This window comes from Stegostoma tigrinum, chromosome 21 (assembly GCF_030684315.1).
Source record: "Stegostoma tigrinum isolate sSteTig4 chromosome 21, sSteTig4.hap1, whole genome shotgun sequence".
Taxonomy (NCBI): Eukaryota; Metazoa; Chordata; class Chondrichthyes; order Orectolobiformes; family Stegostomatidae; genus Stegostoma; species Stegostoma tigrinum.
Window position 1 is genome coordinate 19563868 of NC_081374.1, and position 13967 is coordinate 19577834.

At 40.6% G+C, this 13967-nt stretch overlaps 1 protein-coding gene across 3 annotated transcripts in view; it reads right to left on the minus strand.

Annotated features, from left to right (window-relative positions):
* Positions 1 to 12474, minus strand: part of LOC125462903 (sushi, von Willebrand factor type A, EGF and pentraxin domain-containing protein 1-like) — a 57426-nt gene extending 44952 nt beyond the window's left edge. Inside the window, exons 1-3 of one of the 3 annotated variants that reach the window (XM_048553395.2) lie at positions 12243 to 12468; positions 8597 to 8696; positions 5394 to 5467 (exon numbers count right to left, since the gene is read on the minus strand). In XM_048553395.2, coding sequence (XP_048409352.1) covers positions 5394 to 5467; positions 8597 to 8696; positions 12243 to 12318 — 250 coding nt within the window. In that variant the 5' untranslated portion in view covers positions 12319 to 12468. Of the gene's footprint in view, positions 1 to 5393; positions 5468 to 8596; positions 8697 to 12242 lie in introns of all 3 variants that reach the window. The other 2 variants (XM_048553397.2, XM_048553394.2) reach the window with 2 other exon arrangements.
* Positions 12475 to 13967: the final 1493 nt, after the last annotated feature.

Below are 13967 nucleotides of genomic sequence, written 5' to 3' on the forward strand. Positions count from 1 at the left end.
CTTCACATTTATCAACATTATACTCCATCTGCCAGACCTTCGCCCACTCACTTAAATTATCTATATCCCTTTGTAAACTTTCAAAGTCTTCTGCACCCTTTGCTCTACCACTCGTCTTAGTGTCATCCACTGACTTTGACATACTACACGTGATCCCCAACTCTAAACCATCTGTGTAAATTGCAAACAATTGTGGTCCCAACACTGATTCCCGAGGCAGACTACTAGTCACTGACTGCCAATGAGAAAAGCACTCATTTATCCCCAATCTTTGTTTCCTGTTAGTTAATCAAACCTCTATCCATGATAACCTATTCCCTTTAACACATTTATCTTATGCAGCCTTTGAGTGGCACCTTGTCAAATGCCTTTTGGAAATCCAGACAGACCATATCTACTGAGTCCCTGTTGTCTACTGCACGCATAATGTCTTCATAGAATTCCAGTAAATTAGTTGGGCCTGACCTGCCTTTCATGAAGCCATGCTGTGTCCATCCAATGGGACAATTTCTATCTGGGTATCGTGCTATTTTTGACTTGGTGATAGATTTGAGCATATTCCCCCACGACAAAAGTGAAGCTAATCGGCCTATAATTTCCCATCTTTTCTCTACCTCCGTTAATAAACAGTGGTGTCACATTTGGAGATAGTAGGAACTGCCTATGCTGGAGTCTGAGATAACAAGGTCAGGAGGCTTCAGAGTAGCAGGGTCCTTCTGAGGCTTCACATTTGCCGTTTTCCAATCTGCTAGAACTGACCCAGAGTCCAGTGAATTTTGGAAAATTACCATAAGTGTGTTTGCTATTTCTCCTGCTATCTCTTTTAATACCTTGGAATGCATTCCATCAGGGCTTTAATTGTAGGACAGATATTCTATCAGCTAAGCAGGTCACAGCTCTCCTGTGACATCACTTTTTCTGTTTGGTTTCAGTTACTCAGGCTGCTCCTCCCTCTGACTCCACTCCCTGGAAACAAGGCCGCGAATCCCAGAGGTAAGTTCGATTTATACTACCATGTTCCAGGTGCTCCTCCCTCTGGCTCTGCCCCCTGGAAACAAGGCACAGTCAGGAGAGTGATGGAATACTTTGCACTTGCATGGATGGGTGCAGCTCTAACAACACTCAAGAAGTTTGACACCATCCAGGTCAAAGCAGTCCTCTTGATTGGCACCACATCCATGAACATTCTCATCCTTTACCACTGCAGTCCAGTAGCAATAGTGTGTACTATCTACAAGATGCACTGCAGAAATTGACCAAGGTTACTTAGACCACGGCCACTGTCATCTAGAAGGACAAGAGCAGCAGATACACAGAAACACCATAATCTGCAAATTCCCCTCCAACACACTCACTATCCTTCAGTGAAATATATCCTTCAGTGTCACTGGGTCATAATCCTGAATCTTCCTCCCTGACTGTACCGTGGTTATATCTGTACCAAATGGACTACCGTGGTTCAAGATCCCGCTCATCATTGCATTAGCCAGGGCAATTAGGAGTGGACAATTCATACTGATCCAGACAATAATGCTCATTCCATGAACAAATAAAAACAAGCTTACCACTGTCCTGTATGGTGAACGAACTGGTAGACATTTCTAAACTAATTTCAAAATTGAGCACTGATGAGTTGGAGGAAACCCAGATGTGGCAGCTTATTTTTACTTTCACCAGGTACAGGGCAACTTTCAGGAAAGGTGATGTTGGCATCAGGTATTGTGAACTTGTGAGCCACAGGTTTCTAAGTAAAGCTGATTGTTCAGTAAAGGTTCCTTACCTCATAACTCCATTCCATAACAGGGAGAAAGTCTGGGACATCCTGCACTCAGCCATCAGCTGAAAGTTATCAGGTCCATAGACTTACCTTATAGTCCTTGTTTGGTAGAAAGGTAGAAAACTGAGGTTGTGTGTTGATTTATAGGCCCTCAACACAAAGCCTTGTAAAGATGCTTACCTTCTACCTTGGGTTGAGGAAGTATTTCAAGTTCTTAAAAGTGCAAAGCACTTCTGCCGAATTGACTTAATCCACAATTATAACCAGCTCCCCATTGCTGAATAAATATTGAAAAGACATCATTCTCAATAGACATTGCGTACTTTATTAACACATGAGATTCCTATTTAGGTTCTCCGATTCCTCAGCCATATTCATGTGCGTGACGGAAAAAATTTCTAAGCAACCTTAATCTCCCATCCCTCCAAGTGTATCTGGACAATAGACTCATCTTCAAACTGACAGTCAAGGGGACCATTAAAAGACTAGACATTGTCTTAGCACACTTGTCGAGGTTTAACTTGAAAGTCACATGTCAACTGGTCCAGACAACAGTACAGTACCTTAGAGTGTCCGAAATCTTGAAGTCATTTCTTTATGAACAGATAATGCTGTTAATCCTGACCTGTTCTGCTGTCACAATCTGTTGTGGATGTAGTGACGATGTCTTTTGCCCAATGGGGCGATATTTACACTAGCTCCACAACATAATATCTAGAGGGGAGTCACATAGTACTTAAAGATTCATTTGAGGTTTATTACAACTCCTGGTGTCTCCTTAAATATTTCAAGGACAGCCCTGTGTGGGTGATTACTATGTAATATGGTTACAAACTATAGCATACTTCACCCAGGATGCAAACATGTCCCCAGTAAGTGAGTGAGATCTTTTTGCCCCCAAGAAAGATGCTGCGATGCAGTAGTGACATCATGAGTATGCCTCACAGTACCTGTGAAACATAACACAAGATCCCCCTTTGTTTCCAATAAAAAAATCCCAAACAATAAACGCTGTCAATTGAATAATTTGCCTTCTAAGCATGAATTGTACTGGGAATGGTAATCACTTAAGTGTATGCTGCTAGTGTCCAGCAGATCAATGAATAGGAATACATTGCCCTTGAGATGCAATATTAATTGACCTTAAAATTGCTAATAACATCAGATGCATTTAGCTGCTACTGTTTGAGGTCATTGACTGAGTTGATTGTATCTTAATTGTTCTACCTTGGTAAGTATGACTTGAGCCTCATGAATGGTTACTATACTGAGTTCTGGGCATAAGACCTACCACTGTCCATCCATTGGCTTCCACCTGGTAGAAGATTTTGAGAATCTAAATTGATTTGCACGTTGTCACTGCAATATGATTGCACCACTGCAAAGGAATGGTGATCTGTCATTATCTATGTGCTGATCTCTTGTCAGCTTTACCATGGAGTGTTACCTGCTGGGTTATACAGCCTTTCAGATACTTAGTGGTAATATGTTGGCACCATTTCTTGTGTTGATTTTGGCTTTCAGTTTTGTCGACCTGCTCATTGTGGACATACAACGTTAATAGTTATGAAAGCTTCTGATGGTCTAAAAGTTTGGTCATCTTCCAAGATTTGCCTTTCAGTTTGTTAGCTATGACCTTTGTTGATATGCCTGTGCATATTTATTGTTCTTGATAAGATTGTTCTTGATACCAGTATGGTGATGTTGCACTACTTAGTGGGACCTGCAAGATGATATGGGAATGGCCTGCTGGGCAGCAGAAACTAAAGCAACAAGTCTTGTAGATCAAATGACTCCTAGAGGCCTGATCAAACTAGACCCTGGCATGAGTAATCTGCACAGATCCAGCTTCCCATAGAAGATACCAATACAAGTAAAAGGCTGAGAAAGCACTTTCAAGCAAGTGCTGACTATCACTGCACCCCTACTGGTTGCCCAGATTAGTGATGCAAGATAGAAATGCTGCCAATATGTGGAACTGAACATTCTAGCCACCATGGTGCAACCAAAATTGCTTGTTAACACACCTGCTTGGTGAACAATCACTGTGTGCTATGAGTAGTTGCTGGGATTGCAAGTTTCATGCGGGGAAGTGGGTGAGTTAAGATAGAATTCCTAGCTCTTTGCCTGCTCTTTTTGCAACGGCATTCATATGGTCAGTCCAGTTCAATTTCTGGTCAATGGTAATCCTGCAGGATATTGATGGTGGAAAAAGGGACCGCCAATAGCAGGTGGCAATGTTTAGGACATACACCGAGCAGGGGAGCTCAAGCAGTCAAGTGCACCCTCTCTGAAGGAAATGGTATTTTTGTCCGAAAGAGGCCTCATGAGAAAAGGAGACCAAAACAGAATTTCCTTGACTAGATGTAATTCAATTGAAATATACTGTTTTCCAGTTTAACTTAAATTTTCCTTCATAAGACCATAAAATGAAGGAACAGAAGTAGACCACTGAATCTGCACCACCATTCAATGAGATCATTGCTGGCCCGATAATCTTGGACTCCAATTTCTTGGTTTTTGCCTGTTTATAGAGATCTGATTCCAATGAAATAAAGTATCTCTGCTTACGATGTTTGACTTGTCTGTGTGCTTAAATCTCATGTTACAATAATCACAGAAATGGGGATGTTTGTTCATGAGGCAGTGGCCTAGTGGTATTACTACAAGATTATACATCCAGAAACTCAACAATGTTCTGGAAACATGGGTTCAAATCCCCCCATGGCAGATGGTGGAATTTGAATTCAATGAAAAAGAATCTGTAATTAGTAGTCTCACAATGGCCATGAAGCCATTTGCCGATTGATGGAAAAACCCATCTGGTTAACTAATATCCTTTAGAGAAGGAAATCTGTCATCCTTACCTGGTCTGGTCTACATGTGATTGCTGAGCCACAGTAATGTGCTTGATGCCTAACTGCCCTGTGGGCAACTAGAGATGGGCAATAAATGCTGGCCTGACCAGAGACACCCACATCCCGTGAGTGAATACAGAAAACAAAATACACAATGTTCAGCACCATTTGCAATTCCTCAGATACTGAAGTGTTGGTATTCATATTCATCAAGATTAAGAACAAAGAACAATACTGCACAGGAACAGACCCTTTGGCCCTTCAAGTCTGCGCCAACATATTTTGGCTCAGACAACATCAGGCTTGGGTTAATAGGTGGAAAGTAGCCTTCATATCACAAAAGTCCCAGGAAATGCCCGTGTTAATTTGAACTATTGTCTCTTGACATTAAACAGCATTACCCCATTATCAACATCCTGCAGGATTACCATTGACCAGAAATTGAACTGGACAAACCGTATGAATATAGTGGCAAAAAGAGCAAGCAAAAGACTGAAAATTCTGTGGTAACGCATTTCCTGGCTCCCCATAACCTGCTCACCATCTACCGGTACAAACCAGGTGTTTGATGGAATACTCCCCACTTGTGTGAAAGGGTCTAGCTCCAACAACACTCAAGAAGCTTGACGCCAAGTTGTTCAACCATCTCAAAATGTTAAGAGCTTTACCTTCCTGAACAAACAGAACGGGATGGCATCAGGCCCTATAGTATAAATAACAAACCAGTCACTTACTTTAAAAGTGCAATTGTGACTTACGTTCACATTTTGGGGGCTTTTGCTGCCAGACAGATTTGTCACATGATTGATATCGTGAACCAGTCAAAGTGTACCTGCAAAACAAAATACAGCCATTTAAGGGAAACTAAGACAGATCAGTTTCTGTGAAGCAATAATTGAAAGCTCCTGAAATGGTGGGTACAAGACTGGAGAACGTGAAGAAGACAAAGTAGTATTCATTTCCTCAGAACCGGACACAAAACGTTAACTCTGATTTATTTTTCACTGATGCTGCCAGACCTGCTGAGCTTCCAGCAACTTTTGTTTTTGTTCCTGATTTATAGCATCCACAGTTCTTTTGGTTTTTAAGGGGCTGCAGAATTTTATTCGAAAGGTTCATTTTCCTTCAATAATCAATAAATGTGCTAAAAAGTCTGAGCTGTTCTATCCCAACAGAACCAACATATAAAATGCTGTTTGTAACTTTTTAATCCATCAGGGAATGGGGTCATCTCCAGCTACGTCAGCATATACTCCACATCCCTAGTTACCCGTGAAAAGATGTTGTTGAACTAGGGTGAACAAAAGCAAAGATCTGTGATAAATTGAAGGGCAAGGGTGATTAAATGATGAATCTTTTCATGGTACAAAAGCCAACAGCAGAGATGAGTAATATTAGAAAATGTGTGTCCAGAAGAAGTGTGAATGCTATGTAGTTGCTATCTGAATACAATTCGAAGGAACAAAGAAGTGAAACAAGACCAAACTATTAAAACCTAGATCAAAATCGAGACAGATGATATGAAACAGTTGAACTCAGCGTTGAGTCCAGATGGCTATAAGGTGCCACATTGAAAGATGAAGTGCTGCTCCTTGAACCTCCACTGAGCTTCACTGGAATATTGCAGTAGGTCATAAACAGAAAGATCTGAGAGTGAATAATGGGGAATTAAAATGACAAGCTACAGGAAGCTCAGGTCATGTTTGTGAACTGATTGAATATGCAGAAATATATTGCCAGTTTCAAAGTTAACATTAGAGCAATGGATAAGAAAACAGACACATGTAATTTCAATGATAAGGATATTCACTTGTGTCATTTGACGTTTGATGTAATTTTCTCATTGTCTGATTTTGTTCAGCATTATTATGTAGTTAGTAAATGTAACTAAGTAGCCATATCCCACACTCAAACTAATCATATTGCAGATACGAGATAACAAGGTGTAGAGCTGGATGAATACAGCAGGCCAAGCAGCATCAGGGGAGCAGGAAGGCTGACATTTCAGGCCTAGATCCTTCTTCAGAAAAAAGGGTCTTCAAAGAAGAGTCTAAGCCCAAAACATCAGCCTTCCTGCTCCTCTGATGCTGCTTGGCCTGCTGTGTTCATTCAGCTCTATACCTTGTTATCTCAGATTTTCCAGCATCTGCAGTTCCTACTATCTCTGAAACATCTTGCTGATACGATTGAGTTTGAGAGTAGATTGGCAAACTTCATTTATCAATAATTCTGTACTAAAGTCCTCTAACTGGTAATTTAAATGGATGAAAAATCCCAGGATAAACACGGTCAATTTCCTGAGATAGATTCCCTGCAAACTCTTTTGTCACTTGGAAGTATTAGATCTGGAATCAGTACTGACATTCTAACATGTACTAAAATAGCTGCAGTACTACTTTGATGAAAGTGGAACATCCAGGAACTAAGCAGATACACAATGGGGAAATTTGAACTCCCAAAATCAGGTTGATAGCAGGTGGGTAAAAATTGTAAAACTCTCGTAGCAAATACCCATTTCCTGTTGCAATGAAGATGCCAATCATAAAATGTCACATTTGTAGAGGCAGGTGGGTCACTAAAAATTTCTAATGAGGCTGCACATCAACATTTTATCAAAAAGTTTTTTTTTAAACAAACGAAGGATGGCATTTCTACCCTTGGTTGAAAGGAGTTGAGAAGGGCTGAGTCCATGAGATGAGCCACAATGATGCAGCAGAGTTTCCATCCATATGATTGGAACCCTTCATGTGGTGTCCCTCAAACCCTCTCGCAATGAGCCAATATCCCTTACCTCAACATGTCTCAAGAATCCCCGCAATCAAAACTCCAATGGTATCGGACATAATCAGAGTTTAATTTAGGTAAGTGTGAGGTGCTGCATTTTGGTAAGGCAAATCAGGGTAGTACTTAATACACTTATTAGTAGGGTCCAGGGAAGTGTTTCCAAATTTAAGAGACCTTGGAATGCAGGTTTATAGTTCCTTGAAAGTGGAGTCGCAGGTAGATAGGATAGTGAAGAAGGCATTTGGTACTCTTGCCATTATTGGTCATTGCTTTGAGTTTAGGAGTTGTGAAGTCATGTTGCAGCTGTACAGGACATTGGTTCGTCCACTTTTGGAAAACTGCATTCAATTCTGGTCTCCATGCTAAAGGAAATATGTCATGAAACTTGAAAGAGTTCAGAAAAAAATTACAAGGATATTGCCAGGGTTGGAAGGTTTGAGCTTTTGGAAGAGGCTGAATAGGTTGAGCTACTTTGCCTGGACCATTGGAGGCTGAGGGAGGATCTTATAAGAGGTTTATATGGAGGAACAGGTTAGGGGGAATAAACAAGGTCTTCTCCCCAGGATAGTGGGAGTTCAAACTCGAGGGCATAGGCTTAAGGTGAGAGGGGAAAGATTTATTAGAGACCCAAGAGCAACTTTTTCACACAGAGGTTGCTGCATGTATGGAACGCACTGCCAAAAGACATGGTGGAGGCTGGTGCTATTACAATGTTTAAAAGGTATCTGGACGGGTAAATGAATATGAAAGGTTTAAAGGGACGTGGGTCAAATGCTGGAAAAATGGGACTAGATTAATTGAGTATATCTGGTCAGCATGGATGAGTTGGACCGAAGGGTCTGTTTCTGTGCTGTACATCTCTATGTCAGATGTGTCTGCCATCTGCACTCTGGTTGCTGCCTCAGCCAACTGGCAGCCAGCCCTGACTGACAATTAGTAAGGAAACCTGTTGGAATTTTAGAAGATGCCCTGCAATTATGTTTTGCAGGATATTCAGAAAGTACATATTTTGGAATTTGCATTCCAAAATCTCACCTCACCGTTCCCCACCTTGCCACCTTACAGCCAATGTTCTCTTTCAGACCTTAGGAGCAAATTAGGGCCCAAGCATTGATTATGAAAATCTGTAATTTAAAGTGTAATCCTTTGAGGGTTTTTTTGCACAGCAAATACTTACCCTGGAAGACACTGATATTTAACCTTTAATCTAGAGTTAGCATCTCTTATAATTTCAAAACTTCCATTCTCAAGGGGTTTTGGTTCACCGCAGTCTGGGTCTACAGAAGAAAAAAGTGGGACAAGTAAAAGTGCAAATATAGAGTCATACGGCATGGAAACAGACCCTTTAGTCCAACTAGTCCGTGTCAACCATAATCCCAAATATCTCCAATTTGTGCCTGCAGTGTAATCCAACAAATGTTACTCCCATAGTTTGAGAAATATTACAAAATTAGAAGTGATAACACATTACAGCACATTGTCCCTTCATTTTACTGTACAGTTTTTTAAAATTCCATTTCACTTTGTTCATCCAATGGAAATCTGTTCATTCTAGAATCACAGAATTGTTATGGCACAGGAGGAGGTCATTTGGTTCCTCCGGCCAGCCCTGGTTCTATGACCTAATGCCAACCTCCAATATTTGCCTCATATCCCTCCACATCATTTCTATCCAAATTATCATCCAATGCCCTCTTGAATGCCTCATTTGAATCTACTCCCATCCCATGCCCAGGCCGTGCATTTCATATTCCATTACAATCTCATGTCAGCATAAAGAACTCAAGGTAGTTTGGGTCAGATGCAAAGCACATATCCATCTGTTTTACTGGTGTAATAGACTTTGTCTAAATATTTTCCTGTGTCTGAATACAGGCAAAAGGGACTCAGTTATGGCCTGCATGCACCAACATGTGGTTGACCTTGTGAAATTTGTACAGGACCTGTGATATTGTGTGCCAGTTGTACATTCAGCACTATCTATTTCGATGTGCTGAGTGGGTGTGGTAGACTAGATCCTCCTGGATCCAGTTTAAATTTGTAAATATTTCCATTCTTACTTGGTCTGGCTTACATGTTACTTCAGACACACAGAAATGCGTTTGACTCTGAATGGCCCTCTTGGCAATTAGAGATGGGCAATAAATGCTGGTATAGCCATTGAGGCCCACACTACATGAATGAATTAAAAGAGATAATGGGAACTGCAGATGCTGGAGAATCCGAGATAACAAGGTGTGGAGCTGGATGAACACAGCAGGCCAAGCAGCATCTCAGGAGCACAAAAGCTGACGTTTCGGACCTAGACCCTTCATCAGAAAAGGGGGATGGGGAGATGATTCTGAAACAAATAGGGAGAGACGGGGAGGCGGACAGAAGATGGATAGAGGAGAAGGTAGGTGGAGAGGAGAGTATGGGTGGGGAGGTGGGGAGGGGATAGTTTAGTCCGGGGAGGCCCAATGCTCGGTTCGCAATAAACAACTGCACCTCCCAGTCACGAACCATTTCAACTCCCCCTCCCATTCCTTAGATGACACGTCCATCCTGGGCCTCCTGCAGTGTCATAATGATGCCACACGTAGGTTGCAGGAACAGCAACTCATATTCCGCTTGGGAAACCTATAGCCCAAAGGTATCAATGTGGATTTCACCAGCTTCAAAAATCTCCCCTCCCCCCACCGCATCCCAAAACCAGCCCAGCTCATCCCCGCCTGCCTAATCTGTTCTTCCTCTCACCTATCCCTTCCACCCATCTCAAGCCGCACTTCCATTTCCTACCTACTAACCTCATCCCGCCCCCTTGACCTGTCCGGACTGACCTATCCCCTCCCTACCACCCCACCCCATCTCTCCTCTGCACCTATCTTCTCCTCTATCCATCTTCGGTCCGCCTCCCCCTCTCTCCCTATTTATTTCAGAATCCTCTCCCACCCCTTTTCTGATGAAGGGGCTCGGCCCGAAACGTCAGACTTTGTGCCCCTAAGATGTTAATTGGTCCGCTGTGTTCATCCAGCTCCACACTTTGTTATCTTTGTTGGAAGAATGAGGGGAGACAGCGTAAACAAAAATGTATCACTTCACACTTCTTTGCATTATGTTCATCTGCCATGAGTTTGCCCATTTCATGAGTCTCATTCCTCCTAAAGTTTCTCTTCTCTTTACTTTTTCTGACATTTCCATGTCTTGTACCATTTGCAAACTTTGAAATTATTACTTGTACATCCATCAAAAAGACCAGCATTAGTACTGATTCCTGATGAACACATTGTATACTCATTCAGTCTGAAAAACTGCCTCTTACCAATATTTTCTGTTTTCTTTTGGCCTCTTAGCTAACATCATATTTACATGCTTCTGTCTCTTTTAATTTCAACAGTTTCCATTTTGGCATAAATGGTACTTAGGCCAATGTTTTTTGTAAGTCCACATTCTCAATATCAACTATTTTATCCTCAGCAACTCTCTCGATTACTCTGTCAAGGAACTCAATCAGGTTTATTACACACAGTTTCCCTTCAACAGGCTTTCATTTATTAGTTCCAAATGTCTTCCCAACTGCCTTTTAATTTTGTCATGGATAAATATCCGTATAAGTTTTCCCCACAAGTATATTAAGTTTAAATGACGTACATTGGCAGGGTTAATCTATCTCCCTTTTTAAAAGAGGTATGTAACGTTTGGAATCCTCCACTCCTCTAGCACCATATCCCAAATCTAAGGAGAATTAGAAGATTCTTGCTAATTTGCACTCTTACTTCCTCCAGTAAACTATAACTTATTGCTTCTTGCCCACTGAATTTTGTTACTTTGAGGACTGTTTTCTCCTTATCTTCACCAAAATCTCCAAAGCTATGCCTGACAATTGGGAGGTACCCTTGTAGATTGTCCTGTTAATACTATTGTCCACAGACCTCAATAATAAATGACTAAAGCCAAAGCACACAGCTGCATTGAAAGCCACATGCTGTTAATTACATCAGGAACATACATAATGGTCACACCCTCTGTCAGAAAAGTTGCCTATCAATAGTATGTTGAGAGCTGGATGCCCCTCAATTTTATTTTAATCATTTTTACAGATTTGGGTGCTCTTTCCAAACAGGCTCATAAAAGCACACTCAAAGAAATTTCACAACCCACATAGTAGAAAGAAGGTGATAATAATTTGAAAAATAATATCTATTTAAGAATGGAAAGCTGGCTGTAAACTGTTCCAATTAAATTCCAGCTGTCCAAAATGGAAAGTGTGTAATGATGTTTGGGTGTGTGTAACTGAATTCCTTCTCAAGTCACAGTTGTTTTTTCAAGCAATTTCCAGTTTACTTGGGCTTACTAGTATTGTTTTGTGGTTGCAAGAACAACCTTTCAAGAAACTTTAATATAGATAATCAACCCCAATTCAGCCCCAAAACAAGCCATTTTAACTTTAAGGTAATCAAATTTGTTAAGTCTAAATAAAGGCAACTTGTTAAAACAAAAAATGTTAGTTTTATTCAAAATTTTTCATAGAATTTAAATGCATTTTAACACTCATTTACTGAATCGTATATTTGTCCAGAAGATATACAGAATGATATCCATGTCAGTGACAGTTTTCACATCTTAACGTTGTATTTGTTATTAAATATTTTATAGAAAGCTTTATGCAAACCAGCCTACTACACGACTGTGATATAAGTCTGTCGTTAGATAGAAAATATTTCAGTATTTTTTTTTAATCATTATGCTGAATTGGTATGGCTCACATTTCTCATTGTCCTTCATAGGCAATGTATAAAATGAAGCTGAATAAGACAACTATTAAAAAAAATTCCATCTCTTACCAATGACTGCAATGCTGCAACGCACAATACAAATGAATGTTATTGTTAATTCAAATTTCTGAAACATTTTTGTCATTTTCTTTCCCTTTCCAACTTGATTTTTGGTGACGCACTCCTCTATCTCTGGAACACAGATTTCAAATAAACAGCTGGGAAGTTCACATTTGGATTCTATTGATTTTCAAGGGGGTGATAAGATTACTTATTAACAGGGCTGCATCCACAAAAATCTGGCTAAAATTTCTGGGAAATTGTGAAAAAAATGCATTTTTTTAAAAAGTGGTTGAATTTGTTCAAGGGTACAATTTCGCAAGTAGCAGATACTCTTATGAAACAATTAACAGAGTTTATGGGAATTGCTACAATAGATTCCAATGAAGAATGTGCATGACTGGTAACCTTTGAAATTTCTCTCACTCCTTTTCAAGATAGCTGAAATTCTTCAAGCCACAGTCACATGTGCTCTTTAAAGAGACATGAAATGATTCCAGTATTTAATTGAGAAAAGTCAGTTAAATGGTGTTTATTAGAACTTCTAAAACCAAACTTTCCCTCTTCTGTTTACTCAGGTAGATAAAAATCTGCAAAGATCAATTGAATTAGTAAATTATTAGTTGGGAGATTGAGTCTGATTAGAGTTTACATAATCTTTTACAGCAATTAAAATGTTAAATGCATATATAATAGGCTTACCTAGTACAGTTTAAGCACAGTAATTGTGTGCAGTGTCAGAGGGACATGGGCAATTGAGTGGAGGGCATATACTTTGAAGGTTGCAGGACTGCAGAACAAATTGAGAAAACATTTACCAGAGCATGTGGAATCTTGGGTCTCACTTGTGCTGAAATTTTACAAAGCTCTGGTGGTTCAGGATACCATATTTTAGGAAGGACATAAGGGTGCAGATTTATCAGATTGTTCCAGGGATGAGGGATTTTAGTCGCAAGTTTGAAGAAACTAGGATCGTTTGCCTTTGACCAAAGGAAATTGAGAAGTGAAACATTGTTGAAAAGGCCAGCATTTGTTTCCCATCTCTAAGTATCCTTGAGAAAGCAGTAAACTACTATTTTGAATTGTTGCAATTCATTTGCTACAGGTATGCACAGAAGCTGCCAGAAAGTGTGTTCTGGGATTTTGATTCCATTATAGTGAAAGAGCAGAATTTTAGTTCTCAGTCAAGATGGTGCATGGCCTGGGGATGAACTTGCAAATGGTAGTAGTCCAACATGACTCTTGTCCTTGTCCTTTTTCGGACGTCAAAGCCACAGGTTTGGAAGCTGATATCAAGGGAGCCCATGTGGATTACTGCTGTTCATCTTATTTACCTTGCTGTTACTGTGCATCGGCAGTAGAGAGAGTGAATATTTAACTTGGCAGATGGAGTGCCAATCAAGTCAGCAGCTTTGTCCTGGTTTCTGTAGAACCTCTTCACTATCGTTGAAAAGCAGAGTATTCCATCAGATTCACTACAATGTGGAAGCAGGACATTCAGCCCATCAAGTCCACGCCAACCCTCTGAAGAGCCAACCGCCTGGATCATTCCCCTACCCTACCCCTGCATTTCCCATGGAAAATCCACCTAGCCTGCACACCTTTGGATTGTGGGAGGAATCAGAGTATCTGGTGGAAAGCCACGCAGGCAGTTGCCTGAAGGTCAAATTGAACCCGGGTCTCTGGCCCTGTGCCACCCTGCCTTGTGCTTTATAGAAACTTTAAGATGTCAGG